The 15,147-nt window shown below is 38.2% G+C and overlaps 1 protein-coding gene across 2 annotated transcripts; it reads right to left on the bottom strand.

Annotated features, from left to right (window-relative positions):
* Nucleotides 1–1,554: 1,554 nt before the first annotated feature.
* LOC130743501 (probable plastid-lipid-associated protein 14, chloroplastic) lies at nt 1,555–7,994 on the bottom strand. Of its 2 annotated transcripts, none has more exons than XM_057595754.1 (14): nt 7,810–7,994; nt 6,742–7,084; nt 6,614–6,657; nt 6,455–6,533; nt 6,256–6,372; nt 5,903–6,085; nt 5,697–5,783; nt 5,111–5,214; nt 4,937–5,024; nt 4,086–4,166; nt 3,912–3,988; nt 3,449–3,584; nt 3,132–3,194; nt 1,555–2,402 (listed from the first exon to the last, which is right to left on the bottom strand). In XM_057595754.1, exons 2-14 carry the CDS (start codon nt 7,063–7,065, stop codon nt 1,749–1,751), a joined length of 2,037 nt encoding a protein of 678 aa, XP_057451737.1. In that variant the 5' UTR covers nt 7,066–7,084; nt 7,810–7,994; the 3' UTR covers nt 1,555–1,748. The 2 variants fall into 2 exon arrangements, with proteins under 2 accessions (XP_057451737.1, XP_057451744.1); XM_057595761.1 differs by lacking the exon at nt 7,810–7,994 and adding an exon at nt 7,539–7,673.
* Nucleotides 7,995–15,147: the final 7,153 nt, after the last annotated feature.

Raw genomic sequence — 15,147 nt, 5'->3', positions numbered from 1 at the left:
GTAATCTGGAAGTAAAAATCCGAAAGGGCATCATACCACAAGTTTCGCAAGTAAAGCCATGGATCTATGATACAAAACAACAATGAGATTGGCAAAGATGTAACACATAATTCAAGCTGGGTGATAAAGTGGAGAAAAGCATCCGAAGTCATATGTGATCGCAAAGTTTTTTTTTTGATAAGCCATTAAATTATATTGATATGAAGCACAAGGGGTACTTCAACCCAATACAAAAAATAAACAAGAAAAAGAAAGCCAACAAAACCATCTACTAAGCCATCTAAAAACAAGATTAAATAAGTTCTGCTAGAGGAGGCACTTGCCCCGATTAGTCTTCAGATACCAGATACCAGGTAAAAGCCAAGAACCAACCTTGTAGCTACCCTTGAAAACCAGCACAAACGAGTCTCCTTATTCCCATGCTAAAAAGTACTTGGACTAGACAGCAAAGCCAGCCTTGAATAGCAATCCTGCAGCAATATCCCCAATGTCCCGTGCCACCATCATATATAACCATAAGACCCCTCTCAGCCAATTGATTCCAGACACCTTATAGGATTTGAACACCACTCATAAAATGAGTAATGAAAATCACTTGATATTGAAGAGAGCCACCTCCATGATCTCACCTGAATTAACTCAAACAACCTTACCACCTCAAACTGTACATCTCTATAAATCAAATTATTCCTCCCAATCCACATAGACCACACTACTGCCACCCAAATTGTCCTCAGACCATTATTCTGCTTCGGATTTAACATTAACCTACCAAGAAGTTTTACGGAACTGTTATAGGATCAGTTATCATCTACTGTAGTGAATGTTGTGCTTTAACGAGACATGAACAAAAAGTTGTAGTGAAAATGAGAATGTTAAAATGAATGAATGGTCAAAATGGAAAGGACAAGATAGCAATTATCATCTATAGTAGTAGTGAATGTTATGTTTTAACAGGACATGAGCAAAAAGTTGTAGTGAAAATGAGAATATTAACATGGATGAAATGATCAAAATAGAAAGGACAAGATATAAAATAATTGAGTTTAAAAGATTTAAAAAAAAAATCCGGCCAACGAATCAGACTTTGCCACGCGCCCCTTATCTTTTCTTTCAGTTGTTTCTCTCTCCTCCCCACTGGCGCTGACGCGCCCTGTTGGCGTGTGTGCTGCACGCGCCTGGCATGACCACACGCAGCGCGCCACGTGGCGCCAGGCAGCTCTCTCAACTTTGTTGAACACTCTCAACTCTTCTCTCCACCTCATCTTCAACAAACCCTCATCAACATTCAACCTCTCTCTCAACATACCATTGTACATGGTCTAAGAGAAGATGAATAAAAATCAGTGAAGGTGATTTGGACATGTCCAAAAGAGACCTTTGTCCAGAAGAGACCTTTGAAGGAACTAATGATAATGGTTGCTAACATAATTCTTAGTTATGTGAAAATGAATAGAGGGAGGTCAAAAAGTACATTGGAAGATATTATTAAGTGACATCATGATTAATAAGAATTTTTTGTTGTTGTAGGCAATTCTTGACCGAAAACGGAACTACTTGAAAATAATCCAATTTTTACATTCTGTCATCAATCGAAAAATGAAGGGGAACTCAAACCAGGGATAACCAGTTCTTGGTGGAGGGGAAGTAATTTTCATTTTCTGTCTAACCATAAATATCCTCCACATAAAGTAATTATGTACAAACCTACAAAATTCACATCGCTATAAAATCTGCTACAGCAACAATTAGCTAGAACTGTTTCTATCCACAAAAGACCTTGTAAATAGGAGAGCTGACCCATTAACCCCTCGAAGGACAAGCAGCCTAGAGTCCACATATGTTCCACAAACAATCTTTGATAAATCAAATATTTCAGGGGGGATCTGTGTTCTTAGTTCTTGAAGAACATTTCTAGCCGTCTCTACGCTTCGATTTAACGGGTCATCAAGGCTCATTGTGACATCAACATCACTTGATACAAGCTTAGCAGCGGGAAGACTCGATGGAAACTCCTTGAAAGGGACTATTTTCCTCCATTTAGTGCTAGTAAATTTCTGAGCTAAAGCCTCCTCATTGGCAGAAGGGCCAAATGAGAAGTTCTCTTTGACACTGTCTTGCTTCAGATATAACCTTCTACCAGCTTTTACTTCAAATGAAGAACTCACCTGCACTGTTCCACTTTTACCAGTTTTGTCATGAGGCCAGTCCTGACCAATCATGACAGAGAAGCCAATGTCAGAGGTGAATGATAGATTGGATTTCAACTTCGATGGCCTTTTCACAGTTAAATGCACGTCTCCAATGAGTACGCGGGCAGGAGGTTGGCGAAGAGTCAGCCCTACATGTTTCCCAGTGCAGTACAGTAGACGCCATTTGCCGGGAAGCAGCTCCAGCCAGTTCTGCATACATGAATAATCGTTAGCATTGAAAGTTTCTTCTTTAAAAAGGGCAGCCTGGTGCATTAAAGCTCCTGCTATGTGCAGGGTCCATAAAAGCGTCCGACCACATGGTCTGATGTACGCAACCTACTCTTGTTTTTTACACAAGAAACTGTTTTCGTGAATTGAACTCGTAACCTCAGTCACATGGCAGCAACTTTTTACCATGGCACCAAGTTTTGTGATCATATTTCCATCCTTCCAATTAATAAGATAACTTGGTAATACCAAATGGTGAAAGCTACTTACAGGCTAGAGGCGTCAATATGAGTTCCCGGCTAAACTTGGCTCACTGGTGAATTAGGTTCTAAAAATTAAAAAACATTAACTCACAGTTATCCGAGTTACATGTGGGTTGGCACATTTAACCCATGAGTAAAGTGGGTTTGACCAAGTTATGGGTGGGTTAAAAAGTGAACCATGTTGAGTTGGCTTACTTTTTTACCGACCCATGGTGGACCAACCCGGATGAGCCATGTTGGCTAACTTTGACACCTCAACTTGCAGACATTAAGTATTTTATTATGACCAGGTGTGGAAGGGGGATGATAAGTTAAAGTGCAGGCAAAGTGGCTAAGGCTCTTGGCCATTTAAGTATTTCATTATTAGTGATGGAAGAAATCGAACTAATTCAAAGAAGCAGAATCAACACAAGGAAAAAGATAGAAGAAAGAATAAAGCAAAGCTTACCTTTGGCTTTTTATTAGGATTCAACATCTCCATCAAGTCAATGAAGTGGGCAAGCCTACTGCGCTAAAACATGGAAAACACCCATTAGTCGAACTCTATCACATATCTTCTGCATTTAATAATGTAATTTGCTTTTAGTTTACAATGATACAAGTTTCCATTGAGATATTAAGGACAGTATACAGATGAAACTTAGTAAGGAAAAACATGATGAGGACATCAGACGCAAACAAATATAAAAAATCTTAACCAAGCACAAGGTACTCAAAGTAATGAAGAAACAAATTGAATGTATGGGGCCATCCTTGGATGAATACCTGAGGCTGACCATAAATATATTCCTCGCTGATACGCATTGCAGTAGAACCCAGACCCCATCTTATAATATCCATTGATGGGACTACTCGCCATCTTGGTCCACAAAGGAATGGGTGTCTTAGAGCATCCAAACAACTGTATAATAGTTTACATGGTTAACACCAGTAGGACTTTTAAACTTAGGCCAATCAAACTACCATCTCTAATCGAATGCTACTTGTGTTTTAACAATTTTCTAAGAAACTAGCTACATGGTTCCAAAACATCAACCCTCCTTAAATACCAACGAAACTTCAACACTTTTTTGTAAATGTTTTTACATCTGAAATTTCCTCATGGCCCTACATTTTTTCTTTGTTAAAATCTTGACAAATCTGCAAGATATTATTGATCACACCACTGTACAGGAGCATTGACAAACATATTCACATTTCAATGGATAGATATTACTTCATAGCATACCTTATCCTTTGAGAAGATTTGGTTGCAAGTAATAAAGATAAGAGGTGCCAACCAGCACCCCAGTTCCTATCAAGTATCTGCAAGAAAATAATATTAGAAAGGCACCAGAAGACATGAAAACAAGAATGGGACTCTAAATATTAAGCAACTTTCACTGGAGAAGCATAAAATTACTTGTAAGCCAGCATTTCCATGTGGGGAACCTCTACCAAGGATTTCCAACATAAGCTCTCGCAAACATGAAGGATCATGCCCCTGAAGTTTAACGGAGCAGGAATTATCATTAGAAAGTTCAAATCCTTACATGGCCCATTCATCTATTTCACTATATTTTGTGTGTTTCTGTAGTCAAGGAATAGGCAACATAGAAATATATGAAGCGCATCTGTCTACATACTCATCAATATCCCCATTCAAATAGTTTTAATGGTTTCCCTTCTAAATCATCATGAACCATTTGACATTAGGCACGTCTGATTAAGTTCATAGAAAACAGATCTATAGACTATAGAGATGAAATAATTGAGAGGAGTCTGGTGAAGTACTTCCATATTGATTCAGATTAAAGAGATGACTACCAGAGTTCGTCACTTAATATCTTAGTATGGTAAGACCAGATCTGGAATTACAAATACCAACTTGAGAATTGAGAGTGAGCGTCCACTTACAGTAGACCTTCAAATAGTGTTTCCAGAGTAACATACTAAGAATCATAGTCATTTAACCATTGATTTTGTACTATATTTCAAATGGCCATTAATTTCAACAACTACACAATCTTCAAATTTTCATGATAATGGTATATGCCTTGCTATTAATGAATAAAGATAAATGGACTCCTTCAAGATAAGGAGGGAAACTATTTAGGTCCTAGTTTGTATGAGGGGACCATATTAGGTACATGAAGCCATTCTTGGGGACTTGCTTAACAGTCTAACATTTAATTCAATTAGTTTCTAGAAAAAAATTATGCTTCTTAAACAATCAAGAGGTCATAATTAATAACAAAAATCAGCTTTACGTACCTTTGTGAGGAATGATTTGAACTTTGCAAAGATCAAAGGTTCCATAAGCTCTCGTATTACCATTTTTGCCATTATGAAACCGACACATCTTTACAAATCGCAAAACAGATAATCAGCTATCTAAAAGATTATTTAGTTGCATGCATACTTCACTGACGATTTCTGAGGCCATACCTCATGTCAAAAGCAATCATCATCTGCCGCCTGTCCATGCTGTCCATAGTGCCGCTATTTGAACCTTCCACATGAAAGTCAGCAGCATTTCCAAGTATACCTACCTGTCAAGTAAATACTTCAGGTCAAACCAAGCATGAGAGGAAAGATTGACCAGATTACACACCAAGAAACACCGACTATCAATATCCAGTAACTTGGATGGCATAGATCCACATTCAGTGCCAAGAATTATCAGCCCTCTGGAAACCAGCATCAAGCAAGTCTATTTCATATTTGTAATTTTTCCTTTCCTACACTATTGCATTTCTGATCTAGTTTTGTATTTAGCATAGAACATTAGAAGTGGCTAACCAAAACTATCACAATATATCATTTCCTATTTTGTGGAATTGTAGTTCTACACTAGCAATAAAAACAAAATTCTAGGTTAGTCTTGTGGCATTCCGTGAGTTTACAGCATAAGCAAAGTACCAAACCTTCTACGGGATCAGGCAAATAACAAATGTAATCCACAGAAAAGATACAAAAGTGAATGAAGGAAGAACACATGATTCTGATTTTATAGGAGAATGGCAGTGCTTACTTTGATATGTCTGTCTATTGGGCTTATATGCACATTTTCCAGCCTCAACTCTGTATGGGCAAAACCATGGCTATGCAGGTAATTTACCTAAAGTAAATAAACCATAGGATAAAATGTCATTGCTCCTATTGCCATGTAGAACATACAAGCACTTATAACTAAAAATTTCTTCCATAAAGAAAAGATTAAAGTTTTTAAAATCACACCCCGATCAGAAGATCCCTCATCAATATTCGAATAAGTCGCAACTGCCTAGAAACTGCAGGACCTCCAGTTGTGTCTTCTCCTATCTTCCTAACAGACTCTTCGTCCAGTGCAAGAGTGGCCTCTAAAGTTGGAAGCCAATCTGACCGTTGAAGCCAGTGTCTCAAAGAAAAACTACCATGATACTGCAAAGGAAAATTATTAAAGCAGAAAGAACATTCAGTTATATATAGTTATATACACACACAAAAGGGCAGATAAACTCAAATTGAAAAACATTCAGAGCCAGAAATAGTCAACTGTATGTGAGGAATTAAAATTTCAAAGAATAAATTTTACAAGGATTAAGACCTACCCCATGGACTAGGATAAATGAGCCACTGTCATTACTCTCTGGCAAAGAGATATAGCCATGAACTTGCATCGAGTAAGAATGATACAAAAGTTTACGTCTAACCAGCTTCTTCAATACCTAATAGACACCAAAAAAAAAGTGATGAGAAACACAAGTTAGACAACCCCATTTTAGTTGTGATACTACAAGACCAACATGCCTCTATTGCTCGTTTGCCCCGACGTTGAGCTTGGGCACTAGAAAGCTGTCGAAGTACAACTCTTGTGCTATACAAAGGGCTGCAGACGAAAATGAATAGATACAGATATTGTGATCAAAACAAATCACAAGACATGAACCAAACAAATAATGAACTTACCTACCACTATCCTTCACCTTGCCTTCAAAAACTAATTCATCCCCCTACAGCAAAACTTAACCAATCAGACCAGCATAGAACAAATTATCCAGCATGTAACACACTAAAAACTTATTTAGATTTCATACCCGTCCACCAAGGCCAATGCTAACATGATTTAAAATCTTAAAGTCTGACATTTTGAACCGTATAACATGACCCAGTTCCTCCTCCAAGCAAACTGAAAGGGTACTCGGAGCATCTTCTTCTTGTGACTCCTTAGAAGATGCAGATGCAGATTTCCTTAATGATGAGCATACTACTCCCCTGTGTTTTCTCCTGCCTAAGTTAGATAACTGTCCAGTGAAACCCAGGGGAACTGGTAAAACAAGTCTTGTCGACAAATTTCTAGCTGAACTAGCTAAGCCATTACTATTCGGAATCGTGTTTGGCCCAGTTCTACAAAGTGCCATTGATCACACCTCTGGTAGCCTAATAACAAAAAGGAAGACAGCATTATCAGCAAATATTCACAGAGGTTCCATTAATTGTAACAACATTAAAAAAAGTTTTGCATGATTACATCTATTTCAAATGTGACCAAATCACGTTCGCCACCTCAACCATGTGATTTTTAGGGTCAAAAACTCAAGTATGTGATAGTCATGAACTGTATATACTCTTGGTTTCCCTCTCAGCAAAGAATGCCCTATTTTGTAACAACAAACTTGATTCCCAAATTTGATCAAGGTTCCCAGTTTCTACTTTCTATTTATTTCCAACATTTCTGGAGCAATTAACTAAGCTAAGAGGACCTATCTGGTTTATATTTTCAATTACAGAACTGCCACTTTATTTTCACTTTATGAACAGTAAGAACAGAAAATAAAATAAAAAATAAAATGGCAGTTACATAACTAAAATTTAAAATAAAAACAAAACCAACCTAAACATTTCTTGTTTTCTCAGACAGGCCAAACATTTTGCTAACTTGGCTCGACCATAAAAATTAAGGAACAAGGTGAGAAACCTAAGCAAACAGGTAGTGAAATTCAAATCCAACAAGTCCAAATAGCAGAACATCAAGATCATAAGCAAACACTTAGCAAATACTATGAATAAAATAAATTCTAAAAATAATAATAATTAAAGTTGAGGACGTGGAAAGAGAAAAGAAGGAATCAGAGAGGGAGCAAGAGAATCTGAAAGATAATCACCAGAATCAATGGGGGATTTGGATTGTTGAATGGTGACAGAGGAAGTCATTCATTCATTCATTCATTCATTCATATTCATATAGAAAGGAAGCGTGCGAAAATTGCGTGCGATTGAGTGCTGGAAACGTTTTGCCACGGGTTTCACCCATGTCAACGTCTGCCTCCCTCCCTGCCTCTACAAATATCTCTTTTATCCATTACCTCCTACTTAATTACTCCTCCTATTTATTTTAAATCATTTGTGTTTTCAGTTCCATTCATCACGACGAGTTAGGACATGTCTTAGAAATCATGCTAGTACTCATATCAATCGGTAGTAGAAATCGAACATACAAAAGATGAGAAGTGATTTGTCTTTACTTACTGAAATCAACTCCTCCAATTTATGTGGTAGTAATTAATTATAACAATATGCTAATTGGAAAGAAGTATATTACATTAGATCTTTTATAAAACATAGTTGAGCTATTTTTAAGTTTGTAGGGTTTCAGTGTATGTTGTGTGGATCAGATTGTGTGGATCAGATTGTGTGGCTCACTGGTAAATGTTTATATTCCTATGCACGAAAAAAAGTGTATGTTAGTGTGGAATTATTTGTTTAATGTTATAAGAATTTAATGTGTGTGCATTGTCAGTATAAACTTTATTTACACAGTTACTCAATTGAATTCCGCCACATCAGTAAATATATTTTTGTCTTAATTAAAATTTTAAGGTGAAAGTTAATATTTCACCTACATGGCATATTGTAATTGGTTGCCAGTGTAAAACTGTTTTACACTGACAGTACATATCCATTAAACTCATGTTATAAATGACTTTCAAATGGAAATGAAACCTCTTGGAGTTTTTTTATTTGAGGTAAGATAATTTTATTAGTTGTTAATACCTTAAATTTGCTTATTGTGAAAAAAGTGGTCTTTTTGAATAAAAATTAACAAATTATGATGATCATATATACTTTTCAGAATTTAATATCTTATAAAATAGTATTTTTGAAAAAAAAAATAGAATTTGGTTTTAAAGAATATAAAAATATTTTTAAAACCTTATAGAAATGCATTCTTGTTAAAAAAAATTTACTGTTTTTCACTTTAGTTTTCTTTTGAATAATAGCGCCAAAATCATCATTTATTGAGGATTGATCATTGTTGGCTAATTTAGGTCACGATTCAACAAGACATACAATAATTATTGGCCATTTGATCATGATAATAGAGCTGGTCCCCATATGATAGCTCAAGTGGTAGGAGTTGGGGGACATATAGGTTGGGTAGGGGAGGTTCAGGGATCGATTCCTGACATGATGCAATTTATCTTGCCGATGTACTGAAATGATAATAGAACTGAACTGAAACTTTGTCTAATAATGTCAGTGGACTGTGGTTTACATATCATATATTTGGAGTTCACACTATTAAGCTAAAAATACTTTTACTTACTATCGTCCTCAGTCCAAGAAGAAGAAAATAACCATAATTCCAGCCCCTTTTCCCCTCTCTTTTTCAACATTTTGTTTCAGTTTTTATATTTAAAAAAAAAACTAACCACAAGCTATAGTCCCACTTCAACAAGCAGTATGCAAAGGATTTGTCTAGTTGCATGAGATGTTTTCCTTGATTACACACTTATGAGAGAAATAAAGATACATTGGAAAGAAACGAGATATATGACATAATAGATGATATAGTAAGAAAAAAAAAGATATAAAAATAAAGAAAATGAAGTTGAGATAGAAAACAAAGTAAAGTTTGAATAAATCATAAGTCTAATTAGCTAGGTTACTTGTCATCTGGTCATACTCAATAACACCAATATAGTATTTGGCAATGGAAGACCAGAATGAATCTTTCACCTTTGTGTTTTTAATAGAATCCACAATGGTGGTTCTTACTTGAGTTGATTAACATTATTTATGTGGGTCCAAAATGTCACATATGACTTAGGTCATGCATAAGTAACATTAATTTATACATATTTTAATCCAGTGGTGGTTCTTAATGTTCGGCTTAATTTTAATTTTGGTCCCCCACTTTACGCAAATGTACAAACGCGGTTCTTAAACTTTATAAATCATAGTTACGGTCTCCACATTCACTGCAATTTGCAATTTTGGTCATGTCATTTATATTTCATCCACAAACTTAGGGCATGTTTGGTTTGAGAAAATATTTTATGTTTTCATTTTCTATTTTCATTTTTAGAATATAGGTTTTCATTTTCAAGCGAGTAGCTTCTTGATTCATGCTTGGTTCCTTTGGCGGCGTCGTTGTAATTTTGTGTTTCAGCATACCTGCGAGTCCTGACAGCTTGTTTTGCATCGTGCAGAGGAAGTTGTGCGAGTGGCTTTTAGTGAGGGGTCAGCAGCGCATGAGCTAGCCCAGCTGCGATGGATCGCTTGGCGTTTGCCACCGGCAGGGCGGGTGGCTTTGAATATTGGTGGGTGTTTGGGTTTTCAGGCCATGTTGGTGTTTCTAGGGTCTAGAGGTTGGGCTACTGGCTATCCTTTTTGGTCTTCAATTTTGCTGGGATCGTGGTTCCCGTCAGGTTGTGGTGTTCTTGGATTCTCTAGTTGCTCTATCTCTCCTCCAGAAAGGCGCTGGTCACTTTCATGAGTTCACTTCAATTGTGGGGAGCACTCGTCGCCTCATTCAGAGGGAGTAGCGTGTGGTGTTGGAGCATTTGCTCCGCGAGGGCAATGCAGTGGCAGATTGATTGGCGAAGGACAAAGCGCATGGTTCCTCTCCTCTGAGTTTATTGGATCACCATTTATTGGTCGTTCAACCTCTGTTGTCATATGACTACCGCAACACCTTGTACATGAGGACCTAGTTTGTGGTCTTTTTTCTATTTCTTTTAAGTTTATGTGTACCAAAACAATATTTAAAATTTAGAAATCTTATTTATTTTGACTTTCTTTTTTTCATTTTCGTCGTCGCTGTTAGACCCAGGAAAAAAAGGCTATTTCCGCTCTTAGAGCACTGTTTAAGAGAATTTTAAATTCGATAGGAAAATAAGAACCTCAGGGTATTTTTCCCATGACTAGTGTTCCGATACGGAACCCTGGACTGTACGCACGATAGGTTTTGCTTCCCGGAAGTCCGTCGAAGCTAGACTTTATCTTCTCGGTGACTTTAATTAAGACCCTGAATAAAGAGTTTTTCTATTCGAAGTCTTGCCTCATTTCTTTCGACGGTTGTGATCTTTTTCCAGAAGAAAATTTCTTCATCCAACGATCATTGCAAAAAGTAGTTTTACGGCATATTTTGAGCCAGACTGCGTTTAAGTCATTTTCTCATTTTTAGTGAGCTCTGAATTGAGTTTCAACATTCTGTCGCCGAATACTCAATTTTTATCAGTAGAAGAAAATACCAAAACGACCAGGCCCTAGAAATATTTCTTTTTATTCTTTTCCCTTCTCCTATAAAAGGAGAAAATTACCAAAACCTCTTCATTGTGCTAGTGTGGTCGTGGGTGAGCAAGAGAGAGAAGCTTAGGCGCCGTTCGTCCGATTCATTGCCCGATCGTCCTGATTTTTGAAGCTACGCGTAGATACAAAGGTAAGGATGTTTAATCTTACTTCTATTTCTACATTCTGTTGGATTATTCTATGTCTTTATGTGCTCAAAGTTTGAAGATTTTTTATAAAATGTCATTTTAGCTTCATTTCTTCTTTCAAATATCTTCTATACCTTCTCTACACTTCATATTCATGATTCATGCGCTTAGATTCTCGCCGTAATACCGTAGATATGAAATCTGAGCCAAAAATCCATTTCTACTCAATTGTTGCTTTTCGAAGCTTGTAACATCCCGATCTGACGACTGGTCTCACTGTAACAACACGAGTCTTTTCAGCGCGCTTTATCCTCACTTACGCGCTTCGCGGGAAAACTTCACAGGAGGTCAACCATCCCAATATTGCTCCAAGGCAAGCACACTTAACCATGGAGTTTTTATGAGTTGGGCTCCCGAAAAGAAGATGCATCTTGTTACTATGAGTAGTATCAATCAAATCTTTTATGCCCTCATCAACTGTATAGTCCCATACCTATACAGTCTCGGAATACCTCTTGTTCGGAGCGAGATCGGTTCATTCATGTGCCCCTCCGCCTAGAAGCCTGCTAGGAGCCGCTCCTTGTCCGTGCCTCACTGCACCGGCGATCACTCCCCGCCCTCGTCGGCCCCGGGCGTCACAGGCTTAATGTAAGACCCAAATAGATTACACGTTTATTTAACTAGTTATACCGGCTTAAGGGCGATAAGCGCTATTAAGCCTAAGTTGATGTGTTCTTTGTACATTGTGTTTATATAAAAATGATTGTATTATTAATATTATTAACATTTCCTTCCTAAATCAAAAAAAAAAGAAAGGAAAACAAGTTAAAAATAAAAAGAAAAGAAAATTTCAAAGTTGAAGAAAGAAATAATCTCACGTAAGTGACCAAAGATTAACTTGAAATGATTTTTAAAAATGTAAAAAAAAAAAAAAAACAAAGAGAAGAAGAAGAATGCGATACGGAAGTTTAAACAGATATATGTATACATATCTTTTTTTTTTTTACAAGAAGGAAATATGTATACATATCTTACTTAATAACACTTTTACATTTGATCACTTAAACTTGCTCAAAGTGATCTTAAATTATATTATATAGTTCCTCATTATTTTTAGGATATTGTTTCATGTTCATAATATTTTTCTATAGCTTTATGAGTTAAATTCGACACTACCTAAAGCAAGTTATTATATTCTTACTCACGACACCTCCACACAATCTGGTAATTTGGTTTCCAAATTCCTCATGAATAATGAGAAAGCTCCACCTCCATCTTGTTCATGTACACCACCAGCTTTGTAATATATGATATGGCAAATTGCATGTCTTCCACCACATGCTTCATGGCACTTCATGCTTATATTTTACACCTCCTCCTTTGCTGCATGTTAGACGTGTTAGATGCTGCTCACTTTCCTTCACTCTTAAGTTTGGATGGAGACCTATAAATAGCTTGCAATGTGGGTGGCTTTAGTGGAGAAACACAAATAGAAATATAAACACGAGAGGTTGCAAAGAAACCTAAGCATAGAAAATTGTTGTGTCATTAGCTTTGGTGCAATTTCTCTAGTTTTGGGAGCGGATATTAGGATCTTGAAGCTTAGCATTTTTGAAAGTGATTAATTTTCTAAGGATACGAAGTGCGATAATGCGTTCGTGTCGGAGCTAAAGAATGGAAGTAAAGCTAGACGGTACGAGGAGCGATGATTTGATTGGATCGAAGTCGCAACTTAGGAAAGAAAGTGGTTAAGGTTAGGGCACTCGGTATAGACTTGTCTGCATGTGATTGTGCTATATGATGCTTGTTTATGTAACACCCCGATTTCGGTGGCGTCACTTTAGTAACCAAAAGAAACTTAAAGCGGAAAAACGTGAATATATTTTTTTTTATGATAAAATTAAAGACTGAAAGAAATGAAACTCAACAACAAAAGATAACAGAACTAATATACAATAATATTTACAGCCCCCGCTGTAAGAAGCAAACCACGTCACGAGTATCCTCCAGTGACGGGAAGTAGTAGAAAGTAACGCCCGCAGGCAATATGTACAATCCAAAGGAAAAGTTAAGTGTCCGCAACACCATCCCTCAAAAATGAGAATAAGTTAGCCCAAACGGCCTAAAACAAGACCCCCTAGTCCAACCAACTCTCTGTGATTTCCGTAGAGAAATCACACAAAAAGCTATCGGCAGGAAACTACCCTGTCCCCAACTAGACACACGACGGTCAGAGCTAAGACTCTACTCCTACACTAATCCTATCTCGAGGAGCCCACACCAGCACTCAATCTCACATGCTAGCGTGATCGTCGTCCGAATCTGAATCCAGAACGACCAAGTCTATGTACACCATCCTACCTCCTCTCGCTACCCCGATGCGCTCCTGTGCTGGCCTCACGGGCTTAGGGCCCGAGCCAAAATCATCGATGACAGCAACAGTGGGTGAGCTGGACTCCGCAGAAGTCCCTCCCACAGGCTCCTCCTCTGAGGGGTCCTCATCATCAGAAGATGACGGTGGTGGTGGTGCTCCCACTCCTGGTCCGCAGTGCACGCCAGGTGGCAAGTTGAAGCTCACAGTGTACCTCCTCAGCACTCCCTCCGTCAGGTGTCCCAGTCGGTCGACGCGGTCCTCCATAATCCTCCCCGAATAAGTCGCACGGTGGCTAGCGGGGTCGACCACCCATGAACCGGGGTCATCCTGGTCCAGCATCTCAAACCGGGTCCCCCCCGAAGGGTGGACCATCGTAAACCAGTCCGCCATAGACATCTGACAATGGGCGTAGTCCGCCAAAGCACACACAGAAGACGCGAGGGTCAACTCCAAAGAATTATGTAAATAATAAATCCAATAGGTAAAGATAAGGAGTAGCCACTTAGGCTTATAAGTTAGAGATAACATCCTAGGGTTGTACATTTCACAATGAATATAAAAGGCGATAATAACAATTAGCATGCATCAAATAGGTTTAACAAGTATCAATCACACTCAGCGACTAAGTTAGTATGCATGTTGCGTGAAATGCAATGCTGGTTGACAAGATGCATTCCGGAAGGATGGGCATCAACGAGTCAGCCCTAGCACCAGCCACGGTGGGACCGTTTCTGCTCGCGTGTCTCTTATACCACACAAAGTGTAGTCAGATCAGCAGTGAACCCGAAGGTCTGCCATTTCCGTCTGCTACTAAGAATCACCGCAGTGTTCTTATATGGAAATCCGGGTCTTATGACCATTTTGGAATCCATCGAGGTCCGGTATCCCGCCGTGTATTAACCTCAAAATGAGTGCATGAATGCAAAGTGATTAGCCAAACAACGTCTCCGACCTCACTCGACACGTCGCCACGTGTTCTAGCTAACTTATTGTCTTTAAAAAGAATACCCTAAGGTGAATGTCGATTCTGTGACAAAATACAATTAATCATAAAAAGAGTGCAATCACTCACGATAACTCTTCGAGTCATCAATGCTTTCACGAAGTCTCACGCTTCAGTGAAGTCTCATACAATTACGAAGTCTCACGCTCCAGTGAAGTTTTATGCTTTCACGAGGTCTCACGCATCAGTGAATTTACACACTTGCACAAAGTCTCACGCTTCAGTGAAGTTTCATGCTGTTCACGAGGTCTCACGCCTCAGTGAAGATCCATGCTTTTCACGAGGTCTCACGCCTCAGTGAAGCTTCTCGGCTCATCCCTTGGATGGCTAAACAAACTGCTCAGAGAGCGAAGGAGTATCAACATACTCAGAACTTTACAATTTCCCTAAAACTTGGATTCGA

The sequence above is a fragment of the Lotus japonicus genome, chromosome 1 (genome assembly GCF_012489685.1).
Source record: "Lotus japonicus ecotype B-129 chromosome 1, LjGifu_v1.2".
NCBI lineage: Eukaryota > Viridiplantae > Streptophyta > Magnoliopsida > Fabales > Fabaceae > Lotus > Lotus japonicus.
This window is presented reverse-complemented; position numbering and strand designations above follow the sequence as displayed.

Coding starts and splice junctions, on each gene's coding strand:
- LOC130743501 (XM_057595754.1), bottom strand. CDS start 7,065: ATGGCACTTTGTAGAACTGGGCCAAACACGATTCCGAATAGTAATGGC. Junction 6,086..6,255: donor CATTTATCCTAGTCCATGGG/GTAGGTCTTAAT, acceptor TTTCCTTTGCAG/TATCATGGTAGTTTTTCTTT. Junction 3,195..3,448: donor ATATTTATGGTCAGCCTCAG/GTATTCATCCAA, acceptor TCCATGTTTTAG/CGCAGTAGGCTTGCCCACTT.